Source organism: Agelaius phoeniceus, chromosome 2, assembly GCF_051311805.1.
Source record: "Agelaius phoeniceus isolate bAgePho1 chromosome 2, bAgePho1.hap1, whole genome shotgun sequence".
NCBI lineage: Eukaryota > Metazoa > Chordata > Aves > Passeriformes > Icteridae > Agelaius > Agelaius phoeniceus.
Genome location: NC_135266.1, coordinates 77,023,056 through 77,034,941, shown reverse-complemented (window position 1 = coordinate 77,034,941; position 11,886 = coordinate 77,023,056). Strand labels below are relative to the sequence as shown.

Here is an 11,886-nt window from a genome sequence, read left to right as displayed (position 1 = left end):
CTGTGTGGGGCTGACACAGGATTTCAGGTAAGCCGGCAGCACTGAGGAGCAGGTGAGACTTTGAATGTGCAGAGAGATAAACCCCCTTTCACAGAGCTTTCAGGATAATAGAGATGTGAAAGGAGAGTTTATAAATATGTTGTACCCTCGAGGTATTTGCTGAAATTATTTCCTGCTGAAGAGCGCTGTGTTGGTACCAGAAGGATCCCCAGAGCACTGCATGTCTTTTGCTGGGTCTGGGCAGCTGAACCAGCACGGCAAGGCTGGTGGGGCTCCACAAGGGTTATCTGGTCACTGAGGACTGGATTCCTACCCTAGGAGCAGACATCTACCTGAGGCATTTCCATTAGGGAGAGAACCCCTCCCTAGTCCTGGAAGGAGATGGACAGGCTCAGGGAATGACTCAGAAATGGACCAGCTGAGCCAAGGGGAAAAAAATCCCCTGAGGGAGCTTTTGGTAATGACTCCACTCACAGAGTTATGTGAGGTGTACCAGAGTGGGTGAGATGAATCCAAAACTTGGTCCAGAGTTCTCTTGTGCAGCTTACATGCTGACAGTACCACTCTGCAGAAATAGCTTCTGGAACTTACAGCTCCCTACAGCCTTCCAACACTTTTGCTCTTCTCTCAGTGTCTCCATGTGTGCTTGAAGGAAGAAGTAACTTTCCAGATTGTAGGACTTTAATTTTCATTACTCATCTTTCTCTTCAGTGAGAGAGCTACTAAAAGGCAGCAAAACCCTCTAGGAAGGTATGAATGAAATTTATACAGTTTCTGATTATCAGCTTTCCCAAGTGCATACTTCTGCTACTCTGTCAACCTCTTTCTCACCGTGACACCCACTTTTCTTGATACTACTCCCCATTTCTCTCAAGAGATCCATCACCTAGAATATGCTATATAAAGAAAATTCCATAATCACAAAGACCTTCTTTGATATCTGTCACCTCTTTGAGGTGACTTTACCTAGAAGTAGCACAGTATATAATGTCAGTTTCTGGTTTTGGTTTCAAGAAGTCAGTCTGAAAATTACTGTCCCTTTTACAACCTGTAAAGTTGTCTGGGTAAACTCCTAGGATGGCCCTTCCTCTTCAGGACTTAATCTTCTGCCTTGGATGCATTCCCATAGCCCCGCCCTAAGACATATAACACAAGACATGTAACAGGTAACACAACATGTTTATTGTTATTATTATTAACCTTAACACAAAAGTTATTGCTAATTCACACTTTATATATTTTAAAACTAATGAATAATGTAGTATCAAGAAAAGAGCATCTCATAGAGCCTCAATAGGATGAAACTAAGTTGAGTTGTTGTGCAAAGCCAAGGGCTTAATTACTCAGAGCTTGAAATGGCTCCTCTCTGCTGCCTTATGTGCCCTCAGTGTCCTGGCCAGGCTGAACTCTGGTAGCAGTGTTGGACCCCTGGTCAAACCCTGGGAGAGCAGGTCTGTGCAGGGGAAACTTCTGAGCTGTAAAACTGCAACTTCAGCCTGCCTGCCACCAGCATTGCTTAACTCAGTGCCTTTGGCACCTCCTTCCTGGCTGTGCTGCAAACCCTCAGACCTGGCAGCACAAACCTAGCCTCAAAAATATCTTACTGCTGACAGACTGTGACCTGCTTCTGGCTTTTATATAACAGTTGTGGGTCTCCAGCATGGCAATGCTGATTCCCTGGCAGCATTCAGTGTTCCAGTTCCAGTCAATTCGCACATGGGTCACCCTTGCTCTGTCAGTGAAGTCATTAAGGGATTTTTGAGATTTCATGTGCGAGAGGTTTGGTCTAGGTCAACTGTTGTTGCAATCAAGAATTTTAGATGTAACAGGTTATATTTTGTGACTCTAATTTGCATTCCTGCCCTTGGATTTCAAGGAAAGTTCCTATTCATACAGGACAAGTACTTGAAATTACGTTTGTGGATAAATTTCCCCTGCCGGCACCCAAGAGGTTTTTAATTCCAGCAATAATTTATGACTTATACCAAAATCAAGGTTACAAGAAATGTTCTCTTGTTCACTGAGTATAGACAGCTCCAGCTTTCCTGCTTCCGATGCTTCCAACATCATCTGAGCTACATCTTCCATTTACCAGGAATTTCATTGCTTTTCCCAAACTGATAGTGCTGTTTCATTTCAAAGTTTAAGACATTAACAAAGCAAAAATACAGACAGAAATTCCATGATTAACACATCTCACTAGTCCCCTTGTCTACATGAAATCCACGGCATGTTGTCATCCGTTTCTGCTCCAGGCTACATTTTTCTTCACAGCTAAGTAAATATCACTCATTTTTCAGATATTGTGAGTTTAAGGTACTTAATACTCAAAGGTGGAGGGAGTATTTTAATTTTGCTGTTTCCTGGATGTCATAACTAAAAAAGTATTACTAACCCTATGCAGGAGAAGTACTTTAATGTAAGTCAGTGTACACACCAACAGTGTTCTTTGCTGTTGCTGAAATGTTTCTTTTGGTTCCTCCCTAACCACTTTCAAGTCTCAGACAGCAACCAGAGCCTAAAGGCTTGGTTTCTGAAGGTAGCCTTCACATACAAGAAAGCATCTATTTAGGATATCAAAGTGTGTAGGCATTTTTAAAAACAAAGGGAATTAACGCCATTAGTTATGCACAAACAGTACTCACAAGCACCCTGCCTAAGCCTGGAGGCATCAAAAGTCCTTGGACTGAAGTTTGTTCAGGATAGGCTATGTACAGAGCAAGAGCTGTTGAGAAAGACACTGGGAGATGTTGGGGTAGCACCAGTTATCCTGTGTCTCTGCCCTGCCTGGACTGCTGCCAGGTGAGCTCAGCCACTTTTCAGTCCGTGACTCTGCCATGGTGATCCGCTGTCCTTGTGGCAATGCTGAGCTCTTGTGTCCCTACTTGACACAACAGTAGGGACTGTTGTTAAAAAAAAAAGTTGTTAAAAGCAACTTTTAAGACATGGTCTGATTTGTAACGTAGGTTGGTTTTAAACCTGGCTTTAGAGGTACTTAGAGTATATCTAACATGGCACAAAACATGCATGAGGAGAACATGCCAGGGATGAGATATTCCAAGATCATAAAATTATAGAACTTTTGGGGTAGAAAGGACTTTAAGGATAATCTCATTCCAGCCCTCCTTTGACAGGCTGGGACACCTTCCACTAGACCAGGTTGCTCAAAGGCCCCTCCAACCTAGCATCATCTCTGCTGCCTTTCTTTGATCTTGTCTATGAGCACAGTGGGCCTGTGAGTGCACTGGGAGACACATGGCTTCCTCTGGCCCACATGGATGGGGGGACAGGTGGTGGTATGACAGGTGGTAGTATGGTAGATCAGATGTCTGAGGCACCTGCCCTGTGCAGAAGAACAGGAGCAAATTTTACCTCTGCCTAATGGGGTTTGAGCTGTGGCAATTGGAATACTGTCCTTGTCAGCCATTCCCAGCCTCTCTTTTTGCCTTTGCCAATTCTGTTAGAGAAAGATTAACAGCCAGTTGACTTCCTTGCACAATCACATCATCACATCAGTGTTGTAAGAGGTGGGATCAAATCCCTCCAAAGAGAGGATGGACTACAGCTAAGCTCTTTTAAAGCCCAAGGGGTGTTTAAAATCACTGAGCTACTGCCCTGTGAGCAGGACCCAAACAAGGAGGAAGCAGGTGTGTCTCACATCTCATCCTCTGGAGGATTCATCTGTGGTAGTTACATAAAAATCCTTAGATTTTTTTCTTATTATTTTGGCTTGTGTGCTCTAGCAGGAAAATGGTTCTTATTTCTGGTTTGTTGTCAAGTATTGTGAGGTGGACTGCCAGCCCTGACTCCATTTCCATGGCACATGATTACAGCTCAGGAGGGCTAATCCATTGGCTCCCTGTGACCCTATGATCATATCTCCATCACTTCCCACCCTGCCTGCATGCTACTTCCATCCCCAGGGTGGACACTTACCCTTCTCTCTGGTTGCTCATGTCCTGCTGTACCAATGACTGTCCATTAAAACCACCCTCAGTGGCACTGGTGCACTGGTGCTCTCAGCCACTGCCATGTTCCCATCCACCTGTCCCAACCCAGCCTCTGTCCCTGTGCAGGGGTCATGGCATGCCACAGACTCCAGTCTCTCCCTTCAAACACTCTTGTGTAGGATCTCCTCTTACCTTTTATGCCTTTCCCACATTGTTCTTGAGCACCTTGTTTCCCTCCTTTGTCACCTGGGCAATTTCTAATTGCCTGCCAGAACTGCCCCTCCACTTGTCTTTAAATTTCCCCCCACAGGCACTGAGCCCTGCTGAAAATGCTGATGGATCCTGGTGCCATTCAGCTTGTGTGTGGCTGTAGCAGGTGCCTTGTCTCCAGTGGACTGAATCAGAGCACAAGAACTGCTGAACTCAAGCAAAATACTTTATTTCTCAAAAACAACTTGATTAATAAATAGTTGGAGAATGAAAATAAATTAAAACTGTACATTAGGTTTTACATTTTAAAGGTTTTAAATTAGAATTGCCAAAGGCCATCATTTCAGACTCAGATGCACAGGAACAGGTGAATAACACTGTTTAAAATCAAGAAACATGAAAAACTCTTTCTGGTACAAATATACTCCTGTACCAACACTTAACATTTCTAGCAATTAAACCAGCTGTTGCTTTTCATTATACGGATGAGTTTCTTCCTCTTGATGTCAACCTCATACTGGTTCGATCCATGGAAAAAGTAGAAATATTCTAGAATTAGAAGGAAAAAATATGGAAAAATTAATATTTCATTTTTGTATACCTATTGTTACATGCTTACTATTTCCTTGAGTGACTTAAAAAAATCATACCAAAAATTTAATATATGTATTGAAACTTTTTTTTTTGCCTTTGGCAGGTGATATTTGAGGTTTTTTTAAATTAAATTTTAATTTATTTACCATTTTTCTGAAGGGCAGCATCAATTGGATGGCCAATCCCTTGAAAGTCAGCAGCTATTTTTCTTGGATAGCCTCTTTCCATTGATTGGTTATTTTCATTGAAACTAAAAAAAGAAATTGCGTGGAAATAAGAAAATAAGCATGTGACATTCAAAATTGAAACTAGATGGATTTTTTACAAAATATGCCTACTCTCAGCTGAAAATCCAGCACCTGCAATCTGTGACCTCATAGAGCTGTATGGCTGTGTGAATATTTACATCTTTAGTACCCTAGGTAAATCTGTTTTCAGAATATCAGATTAAAACATTTACTTTCATTCCCTGAGACAGACAATAAGGCTGAATGGGGCTTATACTGAGTAATAATCTTAAATAATTAATCAGACATAATTATTTCAATTTTACAGCACACAATCTATGAAGTCACCCCATAAAAGAAATGCAAATTTCAGGTGTAATAACACTCTTTCAAGATAGTATTACAGACTAATTATTAGGCTAAGATTACTGCTTAGATTACAGACTAATTATTACTAAGATTAGCTGAACTGTTTCTTAGGAAGCAAAAATTTTCATCTCCTTCTGTAACTTTCTTGATTTGTCATTTATAAATTTCACAGAGCACTTCTTCTTCTTAGTAATTACTAAATGAATACCTGACATGATGACAAAGTCCACTCAATTTATATTTTTATACTAATTATAATACATTGTATTTTTATACTAGCTCACACTGCTTCTTAATGAATAAACAAAGCTCATTTGTCCCTTAATTACAGCCTGATAAGAGTAAGTGAACACTCAGGTGTAACAGACTTTGTTTTATGAAAAGACCTGAGCAATTGTGTTTCAGCTTTTAGTGGCTGAGAAGGCTGACAAAAAGAGGACATGAACATCCTGTAGAAATACTCACATCACTTGATTAAAAAAGCTGCTTCGATTATCTCTTGTATAGAAGAGAGAAGAACCTTACCTCCAGTACCTGTTGCCAACAAAGAAATAGGTTCTCTTGGTACTTTGGTCGTGAACGGCTGCATCGATTTTCCTGACGCTGCTGGGGAAGCCCAGGTTCTGGATGGGTTTGGGGAACCCTGGCTCTATTCTGTAGCCACTGACAGCCCAGTACTGGCCATCTGCAGAAAAACAGAAAAAGTTGTAAGGATTCTTGAGGAGTCTGATCTCCTTTTTGCCAAGCCCCAGAGCTTTCTGTGTAGGAAATGCCAAAAACAGCACAGATGTCCAGCTGAGAACACTACCCACTTAGGGCGCACAGAAGTTTGAATCTCTCACAGCTGCTGGATTTCCTATTTTTTATAGTCATTACAATTATTATATACTCAATAATTAAAAGTCAATATATTTTAGGTGTGTTTGTCATCTTTAAAATGTATTTAGATAATGTAATGTAGCAATCAATTTTGTATCAGCTGTGATCTTTGCTCTCACTGACCAAAGGAAGTCTATGTAGAATTGTTGTGAAGCAGCATTAGTTACACTAGGCAGTAACATAATTTGCAAAATTTAAATGGATTTAAATATTAAGAATACCCTCTATCAGTGTTCTCTATCAGCACTAGTATTAGAGTTAATATGAATATTAGCATAATATACCTCCCATTATGATTAAATAACATTAGCAGTCTTGCTATAACTTCATGTATGCATTTAAAAATGATGAAAATGTAAGAGAAGTACCTTTAAAAAATAGCACTCGATCCTTCTTGTCAACCTCATATGCAGCATCAAAGCCAGCTATCAGTGATGGCCAGAAGGAGAAGATGGTGTCATGCTCAATTTCTGAGAAATATGGACTTTTGCGCCAGACAAAGCTGTTAGAAACAAAACCAGCAGTGCTTCATTGTCTGTACTTTGTTAGGAGATCAAGGGCCCATAAATGTACTTGAAATCCACTGGTAATGTACTGGTTGCTGGAACCAGTGTTCCCTATGAGGCAGAGGTACCATCCCTTTTGGGATGCAGTCCTTCACTCTGCCCTGCTCCCTCACAGACCTGTGCCCTTTGCTACAGGGTGCTCTGAGGTCACAGAATAGTTGAGGTTGGAAGGGACTTCTGAAGCTCATCTTGTCCAACCCCCAGCCCAACCAGGGTCACCTACAGCTGGTGGCCCTGTGGACTTCTGCATTTGCACCACAATGATTTGTCCAGGACACCCTAGGATATCTGTGGCAGTGCTGACAATTGCAGCTTTCTCTTCACCATGACCTATGTAGGTAGGCACAGCTCATTTCAATTTGTTGCAAATGTTAAATAAAAATTCTTAAGAAACACGTTAAAACCCAGTTTAAGGAAGAATTGCTCTTTCCCCCTCCTCCTTGAAAACTATTAAGCTACAATTCGTCATATGTTTTAGAAGGAAAATCAGACCCACATCATCAAAGGAAGCTTGTTCAATCAAAACACAACTACTAAGCCAAGAAGGGGGTGAAGCCCTGACCCTGCTGTTTGCTCTCACCAGGGTGTGCCCAGCCAGCAACTCTCTACAGTGAGTGCCAGAGCATGCCCAAAACAAGGCCACCCTGTAACAGCAGGGAGTCTCTGTAGACAATACTGGTCTAGTGCAGAGTCCTAGGTCAGTGTGACACCAAAAATCACCAGTGATGTTTTCTACAGCTCCCTGGCCCACACACAGGATGGTGTGATGAGGACAGTGCTGCATGTAAAGCAGCTGCAGGCTGAGGACTGACACTGGAATGATTCACCCTTGCACAGTTTTAATAGAATGGACAGTGACGTATGATGGATTAAAGCATTGTACTCACTTGTTAGTAAACCATGTTACTCACCCAGCACAGGTGGGCTAGTAAAATTTTTCAAAGTTGCCTTAACACTTACAGAAAAAAATATTTTCCTTTATAACCAAGGGAGGATAAATTCCTTGAACTGAACTTTTTGCTTTGCCTTTGTGAGTCTCACAAAAATATGTTGCTGGAAATAAAAGCACTTACCCATCTTTGAAGAACAGCGTTTCCCCACGGAGAGTCGTGACAGCATCAAAAGTCAGATGAGGGTCACAGTCATCTGGTCTTTGGGGTGGCTTGGAGGGTGTCATTTCTGTTGGTTCTTCCCTGGGAGACATTGGAGTTGGTGCTTCTGCAGGTACCAATTCAGTTGGCTCTTGAGGGGGAAAAGCTTCTGTCGGAAGTGCAGGAGATTCCTTGGGGGGTCCTTTGGAAAATAAGTAAGTGTGGAATTGAAAGGTGGATCAGAGCAGTTCATGTCACAGCATTTCAGGCTGTACTGTGTGAAGCCAAGTGTATATGCAGCTGTGCACATACATAACCACCCTTCTGTGGAAGATAAGAGAGTTTCATGCTACAGACGTGGGCTGTTCCTCTGGTATCACTGGGGAAAGGCTCTTGGACCTTTTGACTAACTGGAATGAATATGGTCTACAGATTCCATTTTGCAGTGTAGACTGTTAGCCACAAAAACCCCAAGAGATTTGCCCAAAAAGAATACCAGTATTTTTCTTGTAGTCAGAAGTTCGGTACCTTTATCTGCTGGGCAAAATTAATTATAAATTGTTATCCTTCATTCACCAGAAAATGATGCTTCTTGCTTACCATAGAGGGCTTGAATGCCATCAATGTCATCCTGATGAAGTTGGTAGTTCCTTGTATCTGTGGCCATATATACAGGATACATCAAAGCACCAAAAACGTTGGAATGACTGAGACCTAGTGAATGGCCCAGCTCATGAGCAGCAACAAGAAATAAGTTGTATCCTACAAAAGATCCACACGAAGAACAAACACAAAATAAATGTTTTGCTTGACAGCAGGATACAGGCACTATTCTCTCATGTGATGTATATAATTCACAGTCTTATTAAAAATGGCAAAATCTAACTATGCCCAAGTAAGACCTCCCTGGCCTCCTGGAGAAGAAACGAGTTTTGAATCATAGGCATTGATTTCTCACTAGAAAACCACTCTGGGAACAGTTTTTGCCCATATTGCAGAAATTTTCCAATAAAGAATCAAGGTTTCTTTACTATTAATAACAATTGAAAAGCAAGTGAGAAGGTTTTAGTCACCTGATCAGATTTTGGGAGTAGTAAATGACATGGAATTTGCCTGGTAAACTACCTCACAAAACCAGTAACGTGAAACATAATCCCTGGACATTGCTGGAAACCAGAATAATTCCCTGCTATATTTATTTTTATTCACCAATAAATTCAAGATGTTTTTTCCTTTCTAGAAGTTAAAGATGAGCATGACTTTAAATCAGAAAAAAAAACCAAACCAAAACAAGCAAACAAATGTGAGAGGTTATGTTGTTACTTTTAAGGTCATTATCTGAGGGTGAAAATTCCCTGTATTTTGAAGTCACGATTACCCAACATTGCTATTCCATGCTAACTTAATTTCCTTCACTGGAGCTGTAACTGCAGTCTGAATTAACTTCAAGGGACTGTTGTGACTGCATCTCAGATCAAAATATGCAGAACTGTTTTACTAAATTCCACTGACATTTTACATCTCAGTAAATACTGGAACTACTGCCATGGGATATGTGACTTTACAGCATCTTCAAGACAACACTTTCTAATAAAATAACAGTCAACACAATAGTTAAGTTTGCCTACCACCATAGGTCGTAAATTTGGTCCAGTTTTCATCTTCGTCAAAATGGGCATCTCCTCCTATCCCACTGCCAGGGGCGTAGGCATGAGCCAGAGTTCCTCCTGGACCATCAAAGGAATAGAAGTCACCGTGAACTAAAAATAAGGGGGAAAAAAAGGGACGCTTTTCATTATCTTGCTAAGCAAAAGTGACAAGTACTATGATTCCCTGACAGCAGAGTTTCCTTACATCCAGCTGCAAAGGAAATCATTATATCTGCTTGACCTCCATAGACTCTGGTGAACCTCAGAGGGGTGACGCTGCTCCAGAGCTGGAAGGCTCTTGCAATTGCTTCGTCTACATCAGCTTCCAGCATGTCTGGAGTGTAGTTCAGAATCCTGTAAATTAAAGACAAAAGGAATTAAAAGCAACCAGATCACATGTGACTGGGACACATGGTATCAAGGTCAAATATTTTAATCTGTTGTTAAAATTATTTATGTGTCTCAAGTGGTTTATTTCCAAAATATTTGCTTACATAACAGATAAAGATTTCACAGTTTTCTTTTATACCTTTCAGAAACCCTAACATTTATACTCAGCTGTATTTCTTTTATCCACTGAGTATATAATTCAGTAGGCTATTAGCTAACTACTGTAAACCCCTATTTAGGTATTCTCATCACTATTTGGTAGCCTGAATAGTTCCCACATTCCTATCCCTTTCATCCTGAATGGAGCTTTTTTATGGAGAAATACAGAAACAAATAGTAAAGAACCTGTTTACATTACTTCTGCCTAGCATTCACAAAGCTTCCCAGTGGTGTGGGGAAAAATGTGCTCTAATGTATGTTACCGATAGGTCACATCTTCTTTCGCCCACGTGGGGCTGCGTGGGAAGGCGCTGTATGAACGGACGTCTGGGATTCCACATCTAGGCTGCTTCATCATGTCCAGTGTCTTCTGATTCAGCTCCCCAGTCACCTCTAGCCCAAAGAATGACTGCATCTCTCGTATTTTGTCAGCCATGTGGTTGAGGTCCTTTGCTTTAAACAGAGAGTGTTTCTCTTCTTTAAAATCATAGAAGTTTTCAAGATATTTCTGATGAGGAAGAAAAAGCAACAGTTTAGAATATAAAACTTTCTTTTCAAGTGCAGAGATCTGGTAATAAAATACTCTACATTGCTAACCCATTGCTATGTTCATTTTCTCAATAAATTATTTCATTAGTTCTGTCCATAGTCCTTACCTTGGCAAATTGCATATCTTTTTCCTTTTCTGGAGCCACTGGAAAAGCAGAGGAGCATATAAAATATAATAACTCAAGGAAAAGAAGGATCTTGGTCTTCATTTTTGTCTCCCTGTCCTACCAGCCCTTGCTAGAAGACCTCTCAATCTCTTTTTCCTCTGTCTAAGACGCACCAGTGTTTCACTATTTATATCAGTGCTGTGCTTGCTAAAGTCAATAATGGCATGACTCAGCCTATAACATCCTCTGATTTTCCACAGAAACGCAGAAAACAAATTTGGGTTAAGAAGCAAGCAAACACATGACAGTTTACCTTGCCCAAAACCCCCTGATTTCGCAATCATATTATCGGACAGTATGTTGTTTTTTTCTTCATTCCTAAATTGGGCTGGACAAAAACTACCCCATTTTTCAGAGGTGCTGAAGTGACCTGGCTCTTTGTGGTGGTCAACAGTCTGTAATTCCTCACAGTGTTTGAGAAGGGACCTCCAGAAACTGCCTTCAGTTTTCCTGAAGTCCTTGCATTCAGGACCTCAGCATGCCAGGGAAAAATCCCTTCCTTTAGCCCATCTTGTACCTGATAATTTCTGTGACATAGCCAATTATACAAAAAACTAATTTTTCTTTTCTTGAACTTGACATCTCAGCATTGTTACAGAACCATTATTTGCGCTGCTACCTGGCCCATGTAATCATGGATCTATGGCCTCATCCCCTTTCTCCTTCACACCACAAAGTCTCAGTAGACTACATATCATATATCCTGGTTTGCATGTCCTATTAGTGAGGGTGGTTTCACAACTAAAGAAGAAATGGTATAAATTGCCCTACAGAACTACAGGCAGCTTTGAGATAAAGGGTCTTCAGCAGAACCTTTTAATAAACTTCTCCAACATCAGATGGAAGGTGATGAGGATTTGTGCCATACATTCCAAGCTTCCCATTTTGCCAAAAGTCCTACTTTCAGTTCCTATTACCTTTTCTGAACCTGGTGCACTGCACCTTATGGAGGGATTTCAGAACCACAGTCACTTGGTGACTGTCACTCAGTGACTATTGACTGTCATTTCTGAGACATCCATCTTTGGAAACAGAATTCTCCTGTGTTGATTTAATACCCACATGCAAGTTCAAAAGGAGAAACAT

At 41.0% G+C, this 11,886-nt stretch overlaps 1 protein-coding gene across 1 annotated transcript; it reads right to left on the bottom strand.

The window, feature by feature from the left end:
- Positions 1-4,552: 4,552 nt before the first annotated feature.
- LOC129134787 (interstitial collagenase-like) lies at positions 4,553-10,872 on the bottom strand. Its single transcript, XM_054654456.2, has 10 exons — positions 10,741-10,872; positions 10,348-10,592; positions 9,741-9,889; positions 9,515-9,646; positions 8,487-8,648; positions 7,869-8,088; positions 6,598-6,731; positions 5,876-6,035; positions 4,901-5,004; positions 4,553-4,709 (listed from the first exon to the last, which is right to left on the bottom strand). The coding sequence occupies exons 1-10, from the start codon at positions 10,840-10,842 to the stop codon at positions 4,609-4,611; spliced, it is 1,509 nt and encodes a 502-aa protein (XP_054510431.2). The 5' UTR covers positions 10,843-10,872; the 3' UTR covers positions 4,553-4,608.
- Between the last annotated feature and the right edge of the window lie 1,014 nt (positions 10,873-11,886).